We start from the raw sequence: 16,219 nt of genomic DNA on the forward strand, positions 1-16,219 counted from the left end.
GCCATGGGCAGGGACATCTTTCAGCAAGCCAGATTACCCAGGACCCCATCCAGCCTGGCCTTGAACAGATGGGGCATCCACAGCTTCTTTGGTCAGCCTGCTCCTGTGCCTTATCACCCTCACAGTGAAGAACTTCTTCTTCTAATACCTGATCCAGACCTACCCCCTGTCACGTAGATGTCCATATCAAGCTCAGTGACTTCGTTTCATTCTCACAATCAGGAACTCCCTACCCAAGATTCCAATTCCTCTACATGTCTCTGATATGTTCTGCTTTCCCACCTAGAAATGCTGTCCCAGAAGATTTCAAAGACTTTTCTTGAGGATTTTAACATGGGCCCAGGTTTCTGATACGTGGAAATCCAGCCAGGGGTATTACAGGGGCAGGCACTGGGGTGTCACCCTTCTGAACTATGGGGCAGTGCTGCAGCATTTGGGGCTGAGCTTGTCCCACTGCTCCTCTTAGGGAGGGATTTAGTGCACATGTGCTGCAGGGTCAGTTGGTGTTCCCAGAGAGAGCCTGGTGTGCAGGAGAATGGCAGATTTACTGTGCCAGCCCAGCCCATCTGTGCAGCACATGTGCAGGGTCTGAGCTCTGCGGAAATGTCTGGCTCACCGTGCCTGCGCTGTGGAAATCACACAGCCAGGAAATCCCAACAGGAATTGTGTCACCGCTGGGCATTCTCGCTGTATGGATCTTCCCTGGCCTCAAAACCTGTGGATGGAACAGCACAGGTGCTAAAGGAATAAAGGGATTAGTTGAATCCCTATTCCTAAAACACGGAGATTTGGATACCTGTGCATTACTGCATCTCCGCATCCCCTAGGCTTTCATCTCTTGCTCCTGCAGTACCCCTTGCTGGCTGCTGGGCTGCTCTAGGTTCCCTCTGGAGAGTAGAGACCACTGCCCAAGATATCTGGGGTGTTCCAGGAACAACTCCATCTCTAAAGGCAGGACTTGAACGATTACCAGGAACTTCATCTTGCAAAAAATCTCAACAAAAGGAAAAAGGAAGAAAACTGAAAGAAAGGAAAACAAACATGCAAAAGAAAATTCGAGCTAGATATGTATGTTTTATCATAAGATTTTGATATTAACAGAAGTAACTGATTTATCTTGGTATTACAGAGGCAGAAGAGGAGCCCTAAGCAAGCCAGGGCCTTTCTGTCCTGTTTTTGGTCTGCACTGTGCTGCCTGAGTGACGCCTGTGCCCTATAACAGTTTCTTGGGAACTTTTTATCAGGAGGCCAAGTAGCTTCCTAGAGATGTGGGAGATGGGGCATATGGATGGCCTGTTTCTGCTGCCCCAGGAGATTATAATGAGGATTTGCTTTGCTTTTCAGTCCCTGCTCAAAGACCACTGTAGAAGGTGTGTCTTCAACAGGGCTATAGGCCCTATGAAAATGGCAAGAAAAACCAGAGAGTTTCTTCCTTTAAGCTTGGTCTGCTCACAGTTTTGGTCTGTGAGGGGAGAGTGCCAAACTGAGCCTGAAGAGGTGATTCAGTAAAGTCCAGGCTGGTTTACTTTCAGCCAGAATATAAAGCATTTGAGGTTAGAAAACAAGTTGGGCTAATCTTCAAATCCAATTGCAACATATTGATCTTCAAATCCAATACAGATTGTATTCATACTTTCAGTTTAGAGCTCATTAGTTTACTCTTATAGACTTTGTGCATTACATTTTATGCAGCAGCCGCTGTACAGAGAATTTAAAACCTGGCAGCTGGGGATGTTGACACTTTTGGCACATTTCTGCACACTTAGTTTTATACAACAGCAATGCCTCCTCAGCAATGTTTGCGTAATTTTCTTTTTTCCAGATGACCAGTGTGAGTTGTGGGGAGCTCACACCTCTCCCTAAGGCTGCACTAGGTCTGGCCCAGCTCAGCTGGGGAGGAACTGTCCCCAAACATTCCATTGCCACCTGTCTTCCAGGCCTGACCCTAAAGAGAGATGTAAAAGCATTTCAGAAAGGCATTTGCTTCTTTTTCAGAGCCTGGGAGCTGAGCTCTCAGCACTGCTGGGCAGCAGAATTGGGGATGCATCAGTGCTACAGGAGTTTACAGCATGTTATTGTTTTTCCATTTCTAATTGTATCTCTTCCCTCTCTGTCTGCAGGGATTTATTATTGCTGCCTTTGCCAGCATCCTCTTATGCTCCACAGGGTCCAGCTGCCCTTTTGTCCCAGTCTATAATTGACCATGGTCATTAATTTAAAGTCAGAATGATCATTTCCGAGCTATATTTAGCCTGAAGCTTGCTGCTCTTGTTTCAGACCTGATTAGAGGCTCGTGTGCCAGAAAGCTGCTGCTCATCCCTGCCATGACAAACAGTCTGATGGTCTCTCCTCTCAAACCTTCCTCTTCCCTGCCCTCAGTCATGGGGCTCTCCTTGGGGTCACTGGACCCAGCACCACTCACCCCTGTGTGGAGCTGGGACAGCTGTGACATTGCTGCTGTGTTCCTGGAATCCTTGTGCATCTAAAGCAGCCCAAGAAAATACAGCATCGTTTCCTTTCTCAGCATATTCATGAGCTCATGCACATGTCTCCTGTCATGTGTGTGCATTATCGCTTCCCAAATGCATCAGCCACGCAGTGCACGTTGCGCTCCCGCACAGACAACGTGCCTGTGCAGGCAGACTGTGCCTTGCTGTGTTTCCATATCCATGCTCCTAAACATAAGAATATAAGAACTTCCTCGTGGGAGCTGCAGTTTTCCAAGGTGCTGTTTGGATTGCTGGGCTGGGGAAGCAGGGAGAGACCCCTGCAGTTACCATCTCCTCCTGTGGTGGTTGCACATGGTGCCCAGGATTGGGAATTGCTTTGGTTTGGGGGCTAGCAGTGTGAGCAGGTGGACCTGTGTAGCCTCAAGTCTGACTCAAACAGGAGCTGTCTGGAACAGGTATATTCTTAGTCAGGGCAGAAGCCATCAGGAGAATAATAGCCATATATCACTGACTTTAACCTTGTCCATGGAAGTGCTGTGGTTGGGTGTGGGAATGGAATAAACCAGAAGTGCACCCAGGTCAGAATCCCACAGTTTGCTAATAGCCAATGCCAAAGAAAGAGGCAAAAAAAGGAAAGCACTTAGCAGTGCTAGTCCAGCTTTTCCTCCCTTCTTCAGGAGCTTCCTGAGCAGGAGGTGGCATTTTTGCACCTAATAGCTTTGCTGGGTTTTATTTCCGTTTTCTTCCATTTCCCAGTCCTTGCTTGAATCCAGGCAAAGAGTTCCTCAGATTAAATACATATTGGGGGCTAAGAAGGATCTCCTTTTAAGATGGACATTTAAAACATGTTCTTTAATTGCTGTTGAGGGTTGTTAAAGTCACAGAACTTAATACATACCTCAAGATCTTGGTCCTGAAATGCTATTGTGTTTCAAAAGCTCTCCTTACCTGCTCTGAAATGATGCCCAGAGCTCTGCTGCCAGTTGGGTCTCACTTCATTGTTCTGAGCTGTGCTTGCTACAAGCACTTGGATTGAGCAGAATTTATTCCTTCTATTGAAGGACACAGAGGCTTCATTAGAAAGTATTTGTGAGTACAGTGGCCACCTTTGTTATCTCGTGGTGTAGGATGAGCACTGGTTGTTTAGGATTTCCCTGTGACCACACTGGCCTTACCTGCTTTCTTCCTCTGTTTCCCACAGGTTCATGAAAGTGGCTGGTGGCACAGTGGATGCTGTTACCTGGCAACAGTAGGTATTCACCATTCCTGCTACTTTCCAACACTCAGTGCAGTGATCACAGATGCTGGGAACAGAGCTGATGTGCTCTCTGGGTGTCAAGGGGCAGATGTGCTACAGCCACCTCCTCTGCCCTGCTGAATTTAAACAAGTGAAGGAGGCTCTGCCCTTCTTTCTCGAGCCTCTCAAACAATTACAGGAGTGGATGTAATAACCTTTACCTCTGAAGCTGAGACTAAGGACAAAAATACCACTGCCTGCATGCCTGGCCTGACAGATTGCTGGAAACAGAGCCCTGAACTGGACTGCTGAGTCTCCAGAGGCAGCTGTGAGGACAGGCAGCTCCAGGGGTGGCTTGGGTAGGGACAGCAAGGAGCCAAAAGCCACGTGTGACAGATGTATGGGAGTATCTGAAAGCCCTTTTCCTTTCACCCCAATCACTGTCTCCTCATGCCCACTGGCCTGAATCTAAACTGGTTCATCCAGACAAGGGAGAAGCATCTTAGTCCAATGGTAAACACAAAATGCCCCAGCCCCCACTCTGCTTTGTAAGGCTGTCCACAGACACCCCGCTGTGTCCTACATGCAGGCGGAGCCCCAGGAGCAGATATCAGTTAAAGGGGGACGAACATCCAAGATCCTGGCCCAGCTGAGGCTGAGAGAGGTGCTGTTGCCTGTTTTTCCCCCTGGTCCTACAAATGCTGCATCTCAGAAGAGCAAAGGAAGCTCTGAGCTGTAGCACTGAGTGTTACAAACACCCTATGGAGGGAGAGGTTTTCTTATTTGAGGGAAAATCCAAAAACATCTTTTCCTTCCTCTTATTTCCACCTGCCCCAGTTTGCATGCTGTGGCCAGAGGTAGGCTCCCCAGCAGGCTCTCTGCAGTGGGAGTCCAAACACCAGTGCCAAGGTGAGGCACCGTACAAGCACAGCAGTGACCACCAAAATTGACAGCAAGAGGGTTTGTGGGGCAGGCAGGACTCTCTCCTGCCACAGAAAGGACACATTTCAGAGACGAGTATTCACTGGAGGAAAAAAAAACAAACTATGGTGAGACCATTCTGTTCTCAGAAAAACTGGATTTGCTGTCATGCTGGGTTATACTTCCCATGCAGGACACTGGCCTGAGCATGGAGCCAGGGTCTCAGCTCCAAGGTGTGCTTGAGTGTAGTGCCCACAGGTCTTGTTCCCAAGGTGATTCTTCACCATGACCCTTCATGGGGTGCTGGAGCTGCTTTGCTGAAGTGCAGCTGTGGGGTTTGTAAATCCATCACCTGTAAAGGCCCTTTGGAGCCCTGCTCTGAGGCAGAGCTCAGTGGGGTTTAACACACCAGGTTTTCCTGCAAGCACAGCCATGGTCTCTGTGTCAATGTTGACCTTGGAGGCTTCTGCAGAAGCAACTGTTGGCATCCTAGAGGGGTTTGTAGCACCAGACATGAGCAGCAGCCTGTAGGTCCCATTCCTGGAGCTTGGCTGGTCTCAGTGTGCTTGCCTGGGTGTTCAGCTCCTTGGGTTTCCCTGCCAGGCAGCAGCAGCTTGCTGCAAGGGGGACAGTGGGGTAGCAGAGCAATTGGAGCAGGATTTGTGTTACTTACAGGCTCATGCTGTGCAATGATGATCTATGTCTCATCTGGGAATTTGCTTTTCATGATTACACGATGTGCTGATCGCATTTACTTAGTCCAGGAATTTGCTTTCTGCAACAGGGCTTGATGGCTGGGCCAAGCCCTTGGATGAGTTGAAGGAACAATCTTCCAGGCTTCAGATGTGGAGTTTCATCTGGTGTGCAGGGAATCTGCCTGCATGGCTGCTTTGAAACCGGTTCTTATAGGGTCAGTCTGAAGTGCCTGTCAGCTCTGGTGCTGAAGCAGCAGCTTGTGGCTGGGAGGGCTGGTGCAGCTCCCCAGAAGGGTCAGCAGAGCTGAGCTGCTGCCTGCTGACCCATTTCCACTGCAGTGTTCCTGCTTCTCCCCCAGCCAGGGTTTGCAGCTCTGGAGATAGCACTCGTATGTGATTGTGAGGACTGGCAATGGCCGCAGCTCTGAGCTGGGCTTCTGTACTGTTTATGAATAAATGTCAAAACAGTGTCTCATCCCTCTGCTCCAAACAGCAAAACAAAACAAAACAAGTTCCTTTGTATCCAAGAAGAAAATTATTAGCAGGAAACTAAACTGCTGTCTAATTTCAAGTATGAGTATTTTGGTTCCAAACCCTAAAGTTCTCCTGGGATATTGGTTATAAATTTGTCAAATCTGTTATTCCTTTGAAAAGTCTGTGCTCAATCCAGAAGGGGAATTGAGAAGGGAATATAGTGCAAGGAACCCTGTTCTCTGTGTGAAAACAGAATATATCTGAAATATAATTGATAGAAAAATGACACTGGGTAGAAATGAGCAGCTCACCAGTGAGCCTCACTCACTCAACTGAGTATGGTTTCAGTTACATACTTAACATCACTCAGCACACATCACTGTGCCTCCCTCTTCAGAAGTAAAGGGTTGCTGGAGAGAGATGTGTGAATGGCTTCAAAGTGCTCAGGGAGTTTCCTCCAAAGGAGGGTGTGACAGTGGCTCCAAGAGATTTGGCATTTCTGTGGTGATTTAGACTGTTTGGGTATGAGTGAACGCAGACCCCATCAGCCTTTGGATGTGGGTTCTCACTGCTCAGAATCCTCCCCACAGCCATCTCTTTGCTCTGTGCTGGTGTCCTCACACATAGGGAAGATTCATTGTCTGCTTAAGCCTGCAGCTGTGCCCAGTTCCATCCCCCAGCTCAGTCTGCACAACTGCTTTTCCATTCGAAGTCTCTCACACAGCTCCAAGTTTGTCATGTTTAATGTGCAAATCCTCATGCAATGCTGCCTCTGAAACACAAATCCCTATTACTTATGGGGAAAGTAAATGTTTACATCTTCAAAACCAATGGACATCTGTCCCTGTGGCTTCTTGGAGAATGCCAGCTCCTCTTCCAAGATACAAAGACACTTGTCCTATGTGGCAAATCAGGGTGCCAGACAGAGGTGCCAGACACACAGGCATGTGTGAGATGTTGCCTAGAATGCTTTTGCCTGGCTTGGTTTGGGTGACATCTCTTCTGGCCTAGTCATGGTGAGTGTGCAGGGGGAAATGCTCACAGGCAGTAACACAGGGCAGATTTGCCAAAGGTACCAGGAGACAGTTGCCCAGCATGAGCAGACCCACCAGTGTATGTACCCAGGGTGTATATTTGGGCTCACATCAGCCTCAGAGTGCTCAGAGTGCTGTGTCTTCACAGGCTGTGCCTGGAGGAAGGGGCTGCAGAAAAGAGTCTCTGACCCATTTGCACCTGTGTGATGGCTTTAAATCAAACCCACTACAACCTGTAAATAAACCTGGTCAGGGCACAGCTTTGCCCACTGGCTTGCAATCCTCTTCACTGTCTGATGGAGGGAACAGTTCCTGGCAGCACCATGGCCTGGCCACCTGCACATTTCCAGGCAGTGCCAGGGCAAGGCTGGGGAGATGGCACAGGCCAGGGATGGCTCCCGGTGGTGAGATGGGCAAATCCATCTGGTGTGGGGTAGAGAAAGGCATGGGTGTGAGCTGTGCCTTTGGGGCCACAGAACAGCCTGCAGGCACTCTTCATCCAAGCCTTCATTAGCTGACTGGAGGTGGGCAGCACCTCTTATGTGCCTGCAGGGGTTTGGAAGGAGCAGGTCTCATCCTGCCTCTCCTCCATGAGAAGCAGGGCAGGGTGGCTGCCCCACGTCCTGCACTGCAGACACCCTCACCTGGGGATGATGCTCAGGGGCACCTGTCAGCAGAGGTGTGTCAGTCCCACAGCTGCAGTGGCAGCAGGGTGTCGTGCTGGCTGTGAGGATCTGCCCTGCTCGGTGTCCTGGCAGGCAGGTCCCTAATTCCAAGCAGACTCTCCCTGCAGCGCAGGCAACAAAGTAGATCCGGAAATTCCTGAGCTTTGGGAAGTGGGCTTTAATGTAATTAACTGCAACAGAAGAAGAGGTCAGATAATAGGGGCAAAGGTTTCTCTTTAAAATGAAGGAAGATGTAAATGAAACCAGCTGCCCAGGAGTCAGTGCACTGCCTTCATTAAACATGGTATAATGCTTATGGTCCCGTGCAGCCGATCATGGATCTTGCCAGAAAACAGTTTTAAATGCAACGCCAGAGCTGGAGGTGAGAGGACAGAGACATGTAATTGCCCCTGAATTGCCCAAGTGCTCTGGTGCCTGGCACTGTCCCTCTCTGGAGCTGTGTGCAGCCTTGCCTGGCAGCCTGCTCAAGAACAAGGGCATTTCTGACTGGCAGCTGTGTTCAGCCCTGCCTCACTACTGTTCTCAGCTCATCTTTGTGCCATGCTACAGATCCATCAAAGGATGGAGGCCAGGAATTGGGGTGGTTCGTTTCCTAGCACTGGCATAAATTCTTGCCCAGCCCTTGGCTGAGTCCTTCCCCTGCACCACGCTCTGGTTTGGCCATCCCAGAGTGGCCCAGTCACAACTCCCTTTGCAAAGTGTGTGATCTCATCCTGGCTTTCCATGGCACAGTCAAATGACAGTTTTAGAAATGGGGCAATGTAAGCAGAGGGGGGAGAATTTGTCTCAGCTTTGTATAATAGGCATCCAGAGTATAATAGGACACCCAAAAGTACAGGTACATGGCCTTTCCTTCAAGATGTATGTCTCATCTGGGATTTAGTAGCTAGATCCATCTTTTTCTTGGCTGACTCTTCTCATCTTCTTGCAGACTGCCTGTTCATAGTGATAGTGGCATCAAACAGGGGGACACGATGGCCCAGCTCTGTATGTAATTGGCCATATCTATTCTCTCCTGAATTATGAGAAGCAGCATGGTCAGTGCTCATGGTGTGCATGCTGATGTCTCCCAGGCTTCAGGGCCACTGCTGTTGCTGTGCTGTTCCCAGAGCCCACTGAAAGACCTGTCAACCTGTGCTGGACACAAACAGCTTGTCCAAGAGCTAGGTGTGCTCTGCCTCTGCAGAGTCGTGGCTGACAGAGACCCCTGCCCATGCTGGGGAGGGTCTGTCCATTCATCTCCTTGCTGGACTTAGGAGAGCAGGATGAGAGTGCCATGGACCCCAGGGCTGGCCTGGGGAGGTATTTGTCAGTGCTGGATTTCTCTGCAGCTGCTGCTGGCTTTTTTGGAGGTTGAAGAGTTGTGACTGTTTTAGGTTGTTGGTTTTGTTTGTTTTTTTTAAAGTCAAGTGCACTGAGTCATTGTAAATATCAGCAAAGCTGCAGCCTTTACTCCAAGGAATAATCCACGCCTAATGAGCTCTTCTCTTGCTTTAAAGGCCTGACAGTTGTTTGCATTTTGTGGATTTCTATACTGCCTATACTGACAGTTAAAGTTACCAAAAGGAAGTGCCTTAACTCAATGAGATGAACACTACAGCTGGCAACCCATTCCTGAGTAGCCAGGTATCAGCACAGACCTCAGTTCCTCTCTCTTCCTCACAAGCTTTGTGACACTGGAGCCATTTTCCCTTTTTCCTAGTCTGAGGAGGATAAAACTACCTGTTGGCAACTGAGGACTTCCCAGGCAGATTTGCTAGAGGTCCTTGCCCATTTTATTGAAGCCTGTAATTGTCATCATGCTCTGTTTACACACCCAAAGCTGAAGTGTTCCCCTCCTCATGCTGCCAGGAAATATGCTACCAAGATTTCTTGATACTGAGGCAGGAATACTGATACTTTATTTCTGCCCTTTGTGCCTCTACCAGTGTCTGTTTCTTTGGGCTGGTAATGAAGGTGTCAAAAAAAAATGTCACCATGGCACATATTCCATATTCACATATTTAAGAGTATTTCTCTTCCCTTCCACAGGGTCTGGGCTGTGCTGGGTGTATCAGCACCTCCCCAGGTGATTTTTGGGGGACAGAGCCTCCTCTGGCTCTGCTGCTGCTCCTCTCCCCTTGGCAGGGGAGCTGCATGTCAGAGCACACCTCTGCTTGGATGAGGTGATGAGGAGGTGCAAGCTTGTCTTTGCTCTCTGAGGGGTTTATCCTGGGCTCTGGAACCATACTGGACAAGGAGCTAGACCCTGCAGAAAGCCTGATGCATTGGAGGGGTCATACACAGACTGAGGTCTATCTAACTCCATCTTTTCCCTGTGAATACAACCTTTTTTTATGTCTTTCAGCCGGTTTTCAGCCCAGGTGATGGGGTTTTTAGTCCACAGCAGTCTGAAAAAGTCATTTCTGCTCAGTTTTTAAGTGCAGTGCTAAACTCCAAACATCTGCCATCCCCAGAGAACATTGCTTTGTAATTTTGTCTTAAAAAGTAATCTGTGTAAACCCCACCACTGCCTGCTGCTCACAGATCTGCTCTCCTCCCAGCAGCCAGTGGTTGGAGAGTGTGTAAGTGATCTGAGTGATTTTGAACACTTCCTAAACTCTCTCTGGAGATTATCTCTGCCCTTAGCACCTTCCAGTCACCATGGGTGTGCAGAAATGCCTCGTGCCTCCTTACCCAGTCACACAATGTTGGGGTGCCTGGCACGTTCCCGTGCTTGGCTGGGGACACAGCTGGGACTGCACGCCTCGGGGGGGCTGACACAGGAGGTTCTTCTCGTTGAATGCATTTGCAAGTAATAGAATTCTGCTCTGGGACAGTTAGGGACTTGGAGCAGTGAGACACAAAATCCTCTCCAAGCACTCATGCATGTTGCACATGTGCCAGGTGCTCTGTCTGAGGCTGAGTTAGCCCACAGCATCCTTTGGGGATGCTCCTGCATTCCAGCACCCAAGTGAATCAGCCACTACAACTGCTGTAGGTGCTCACTGGTGCAGATGAGATGCATGTCAGGGAGAAAGCAGCCCTGGAAAGGTGAATCCACCTTTCCTCAGAGCCCAGGTCTTTAGCTCATTGTGCATCTCAGCACCCACAGCTGCACTGAGGCCTGCAGGGAGGGAGAGGGCTCTGTGCAACTCTGGTGAAATCTGAGTGCATGTAGATCCAGTGAGGGATCAGAGGCAATGACTCAGCCCCACCAGCCCCAGCCAGAGCTGCTGCTGTTCCTGGGAACCTCCATCCCCTCAACGTGGCTCTGACATTCTCTGGGGCTTGCTGGGGTGAGTGGCTGATACACAATGCAGATTTGGGAGGTGAAGGTTCATAAAGTTTCTCTTGCAAAACCTATTTATCAGAAAAAGGGCTGGCCCAGGGGTATGCCAGTGCATGCTGCAGCAGGCATCCTGTTCCCTGCAAGACCGGCAGGAGCCTCTGGGAGATGTACAAGGGCTGCCATTTCTCTTTGCATGGAGGAGAGGTGACAGCCCAAGGCTCTCCCTCAGGAGGAGCAGGCTGGGATTCCCTCTTGACACAGGGTATGTGCAGTCAGGACAGAATGCTTCACCTTATGTCCTGGAGCCAGCAGACAGCAGTGAGACATTTCAGAGCTTTCCTCTCACACTTAGAGACAGATGATTCACAATGTTATGGGCAGCACTGTAGCTGTACTTCATAAAATCAAGCACATGGAGAGCAGGAATCAGCCCCCTGTATGGGAAACACTCCCTGGCATTCTTAGGCCAGAAGGTATTTCTGTGAGAGCAGGACTTCCTCTGCTGGTAACAGCCACAACTCTCTTGTCAGGGGATTCAGCTGAGAATTTTTCTGGAAGAGCAAACAAAGAAGGTGTAGGTTGTGCAAGAGGGCTGCAAAGCCTTTGCAGGTGGCATTTTGCTCCCAGCCTTTAGAATACTACCCCCAGAGTTTCACCAGCAAAAGTTAAGAAATTGCAAAACTTCCCGTGGCTCCTGAAGTGCAGGATGCTCAGTGTTTAGGGTGTGTCCACCTTACATCCTGTTTTGGAGACTGAAATCTGCCAGACTGAGCATCTGCCAGACAGGCATGGCCAGAGGGCCAGGACAGGACAGGGTGCAAGCGGGGATTCCCCAGAGCAAAGGAACATCTTGGTGTGGGGCAGCAGCAGAACAGGAGGACGTGGTCTGGGGACAGAGACACTTCCAGCTTCTGAGCTTGTCTTCTTATTTCCCTTCCAGTTACTACATTGATGGTCGAGTGGCCAAGGTGACAGACTTCCTGAAAACACGGCTGTTAGACACACTGTCAGACCAGATCAGGAAAATCCAGAAGGTGAGCAGGTGCAGAGGGTCTGCAGGGCTGAGGGGACACCGTGGCTGCAGCGCCTGGCTGGGGCACAGCTCATGGCCGGGGCTCAGCACCCACAGCTCCCAAGGCAGCTGGGCTGGGGCAGGGAGGGAGAGTGGGCCCTGTGCTCCCGGGGAAAGTGCAGCCAGGCCTGTTCAGGGCAGGGCTGAGACACCAGGCAGCACAAAGCCTGGCCCCAGGGTGGGGTGTGTGCTGGGTTGTGAGGGAAATGGCCACAGGCTGCAGCACAGCATGGGTTGTGCAGGTGTGCTAGGACGCAAGGCAGCAGAAAACACCATGCAATGCAAGGCCCTGCTAAGGCAGCTACTGGCCTGAGGCTCCCATCTGTCTGTCCTTGAAGGCAGCAGCATGTAATGAGGGTGACACTGAGCCTGCTCCCCAGAAGAAGGAGAGGGGAGAGCAGCCAGGTGGTACCAAACCTCCCTGAGCACAGCCAGTGCTATGTGTGCTCAGGAGGGGCTCCTACCACCACATCTTGCCCCACTTGCTCACAGTGTGGCTGGAAATGTTGCTTGCAAAGTAGTGGCAGTTGCATTCCCAGAGTGATTCTCACTGGTGGAGAATTGTGACCATTATGAACTAGTGTCCTTTTTCCCTGATAATCATGCTTTGACTGTGACAAAAAACCCAGCTGTTGCTGGCCTGTGGTGTCAGAGTCCATGGCTGGCTCGTGAGTGCTCCTTTCCTCCCTGTCCAAGGGACCCAGCTCACATCTCTACCAATGGGATACATGGCAGGGGCTCTGCAGGGTTCCCCTGCTTGGCTGATAGAGGGGCCAGGGCTGAGACTGACACACTCAGCTGTCAGTCCTGGAAGAAATAAGGAACACCTAGTGAGTGAAAAAGGCCTTAGGGACCAGAGGAGATGTCCGTCCATCTGTCTTGTCTAGGTTTTCAAATCTTACCACTCACCACAATGTCTCACTTGCAATTCCTGCAGGGAGAAACCATAGAATGAGTAAACAACTCAAAGAGGCCCTGGGAAAGGGGATGAGAGGGTCAGTGCAGCAAAGCTGGAGGAGAGAAGCTCCTTGCTGAACCCTCTGGCACAAGCTGGGAGTCATCCCTGTGTGTGGATGATACTCCTGCTGTGGGGGAGGCATGGCACAATGGAATCACAGTGGGGCAAGCGAGAGGCACCAGCTACCCAGCCCTCACAGGTACAATGCCCTGCCAAAAGTGGTGACATGTATCCCACCTCTGCTGCAGGTTGGAACCTGCTGGGAATGGAGTTGGACTCCATCCACTCCCAGACCAGAAGTGGCCAGGAGCTGCCCTTGCTGCAGTTTAGGGGAACCCTCACACCCATGGGCCAGAATTTGGTGTGCACGGGGTAGGGCTGGGGAAGGCTCTCCTGGGAATGCCAGTGTGGCTGAGCAAAAGCACAGCACTGGGTGCTAATGGCCTCCAGCTTGGCTCTGAGTCCCTGCATCCTGCCGGGGCTGATTAGAGCAGCTGGACTTGTCCACTTGCCTGTTTTATTGCTTCCTCTCCGGCCGGGAAGGTGGCGGGCTTAGATAATTACAGGCAGGATGCCAACACCTCTGGGGCTTCAGGCAGGGCTGTCGGCTCTCACAGGCTGTGAGTGGGAGGCAGCCCAGAGCTGGCCTATTTAACATCTTTGAGGGATCCCAGTCCATCCAGCACATTCCAGCGCTCCTCACTAATGGGGCAGGATCCATCAGGCTGCTCAGAGCATTCCTGGGTTTGCAGACATCTGGTCTTGGGAGCTTGTCACCCAGCCTGGAGAAGTGGGACTGCAGGAGAGGGGACAGGGTGTGGTGCCGAAGGTTGCTCGGGCTGGGAGGGGGCAGGTCTGGCCAGCTGAGTATCCCACAGGTGTCTGCACTGCTGGCTGAAGCCTGCTGAGGGGTGGGCAGCATGCTCAGACCTGCATGTCCCACCTGTGCCATAGACCCCTCAGGTGGCCAAGCAGCCCCTGCTCAGCTGTGGGACTGACTGTCCCATTGGGGCTCGGGGGCGACCCACGGCTGACAGCCACCTTGACAGGGGTATGGCGAGCTAAGGTGACATGAGAGGGCAGTGTGTGGGACAGAGTGCATGGGGACACCACAGGGGAAGAGCAGGATCTGGGACTGGAAACATGAGAGTATGTTTGGGAGCAGCTCCAGAAGATGCGAGTGGACGTGTTGGCAATGGAAGGAAAGAGTGAGGAATAGTGTCCCCCCACCCAGCCAAGGTAAGGACACAGGGGCACACGCCATGGCCAGGCAGGCACTGACTGTCTACCAGCACCATCACCAAAGGTCTGCACAAGTCTTCCATGAGACAGGAGATGTCTGCCTTGGCTTTAAATCACAGGTGCACCAGAGTAATTTTGGTTGCTTTTGTCTCTCACACAGGTAGTGAACACATACACGCCAGGGAAGAAGATCTGGCTGGAAGGTGTTGGCATGACCTCAGCTGGAGGCATGAACAACCTCTCCGACTCATACGCAGCCGGGTTCCTGTGAGTGACACTGGCTTGGCACCCCGAGGGCACTGCCCCCCGTGGGCTCTGCAGGCTGAGGTGCTGCAAAGGCACTGCAGCTGGAAGAGGGCAAGCTGCAGGCCCAGAGACCCCTTCAGTACTCCCTGGCAGCCTGAGTGTTAATTTCTCCATTTCGTACCTAGTACCCCTCCTCAGCTCTGCTTTCCATTTTCTCTCCTTTGAAGCTACAACCATTCCTGGCTCCTGGGGCTTGTCCACTGGCACAGCCCCATGGCCTGGACATCCTGCTGCAAAGCCCCAGTTCAGATCTTCAGAGCTGGCTGTGATCATGAAAGATGGAGGAAGATTATCTGAGCTTTGCAGGGAAGCACAGGGACATGCCTGGGCTATCAGGGCTGTAGCAGGCTGTGAGAATTGAAGATCTTGCCCAGGGAATGTGAGAAGACAGGCCAGTGCAAAGGTCTGCTCTGCCCTGCTCAGACAGAGGGTGCAGAGTGCTGGCAGGCTGGGGGAGCACCTCTGGGCAGAGGGCTGAGATATTGGGGTGCACACAGGGGCTCAGGCACAGGTTTGGGACGTGCAAGCTGTGCACAGCTGGGGCAGGGGGAGAGACATGCAGACTTGCTGGGACAGGGATAGTGGGAGCCAGTTCATAAAACCATCAGGAGGCTTCAGCTCAGGTGCTGGAGCAGGGACTAGGTCATATGCATGAGAGCAGCTGTGCCACTGGGACCAGGCAGTCCCCCCCAGTGTTCCCCCGTGGTGCCCCTGCCCCTCCATGGTGCCCTGGCTCTGTTCCCTCTGTCCCCAGGTGGCTGAACACGCTGGGCCTGCTGGCCAGCCAGGGCATCGACGTGGTGGTGCGCCATTCCTTCCTCGACCACGGCCACAACCACCTGGTGGACCAGAACTTCAACCCCTTGCCGGTAGGTCTGCCCAGGGATGTCATGCTGCTGCTGGCTTCTCCCTGCACGTTTGGGGGGATTCTCTCCTTGTGGCCTCTCTGAACTCTGCTGGGAAATGAATTTTCCAGATCTGTTCCTGACAGTGTTAATAGGAGATGTTGGTTCATGTCGAGTGTGACATGTTGGAGGCAGATGGGAGAGCGACACCTCTGTAGCTGAAATTTCGTCTGATGCCCCAGGGTTGTGGCACAGGAGAGAGGCTGGTACCACAGAGGGGTACCAGGGCAGGTGGGAGAGTTGGAGGGGTGGATGGGGTGCTGGCCCAAGGGAAGCCAGGCTGGAGCTTCAGCACCTGATTTCAGATTTCTAGAAACCAAGGCGAAAGCTTCACAGTGAGTAGTGATCTCATCAGTGCCCCACAACATCCCTCACTCCTCAGCAACACCTGGGCAGAGGGAACTCCCAGAACACATGGTGCTGATAAGGAAACCATATGAAAGAACCTGTTAAAAGTAGCAGGTTTCCTTTTCCTCTGGGGGTTAGTAAATATACTGCCTTGCAAGCAGAGAGCCTGGCAGAGCAGCTGAGTGCTCTGCATCTCTCCTAGAAGGGATTTATTGGTCCATGACCCAGCAGACACTGCCAGCAGGATGGGGATCCCTGTTGGAGGTGTGCACAACCTGACACTGTGAGCCTGCCCTTGATGCTGTGCTGGGCTCTCAGGGGTGGCTGCAGGGGAGCAAAGTCTGAGGGAGCTGCATCTCAGCCAGCTCTGCCTGCTCAGGCAATGAAAACAGCATCCCTGAGCATCAGGCTGGCTCCAGAGAGCAAACCAGTGAGCAGGAGAGCATGGCCTCCTGCCTGTGCTGCTCTGGGTATCTCCTGGGGCACCTTGGTGTGTTCCCACATGCAGCCTTCCAGCAAGCTCACCTACCAGCTCTGGGGGCCCAGCCTAGGGGGCTTTGAGCTTTGTCTGAGATGAACCTGAGCTTACAGCTCAATGGATTTCTCCTGAAGAGCCTGGA

The 16,219-nt window shown here is 51.6% G+C and overlaps 1 protein-coding gene across 1 annotated transcript in view; it reads left to right on the top strand.

The window, feature by feature from the left end:
• HPSE2 (heparanase 2 (inactive)) overlaps positions 1 to 16,219 on the top strand; it is a 104,546-nt gene that overhangs the window by 78,704 nt on the left and 9,623 nt on the right. Inside the window, exons 6-9 of the mRNA XM_066554910.1 lie at positions 3,652 to 3,699; positions 11,709 to 11,802; positions 14,201 to 14,307; positions 15,101 to 15,215. Coding sequence (XP_066411007.1) covers positions 3,652 to 3,699; positions 11,709 to 11,802; positions 14,201 to 14,307; positions 15,101 to 15,215 — 364 coding nt within the window. The remainder of the gene's footprint in view (positions 1 to 3,651; positions 3,700 to 11,708; positions 11,803 to 14,200; positions 14,308 to 15,100; positions 15,216 to 16,219) is intronic.

The sequence above is a fragment of the Molothrus aeneus genome, chromosome 8, assembly GCF_037042795.1.
Source record: "Molothrus aeneus isolate 106 chromosome 8, BPBGC_Maene_1.0, whole genome shotgun sequence".
Taxonomy (NCBI): domain Eukaryota; kingdom Metazoa; phylum Chordata; class Aves; order Passeriformes; family Icteridae; genus Molothrus; species Molothrus aeneus.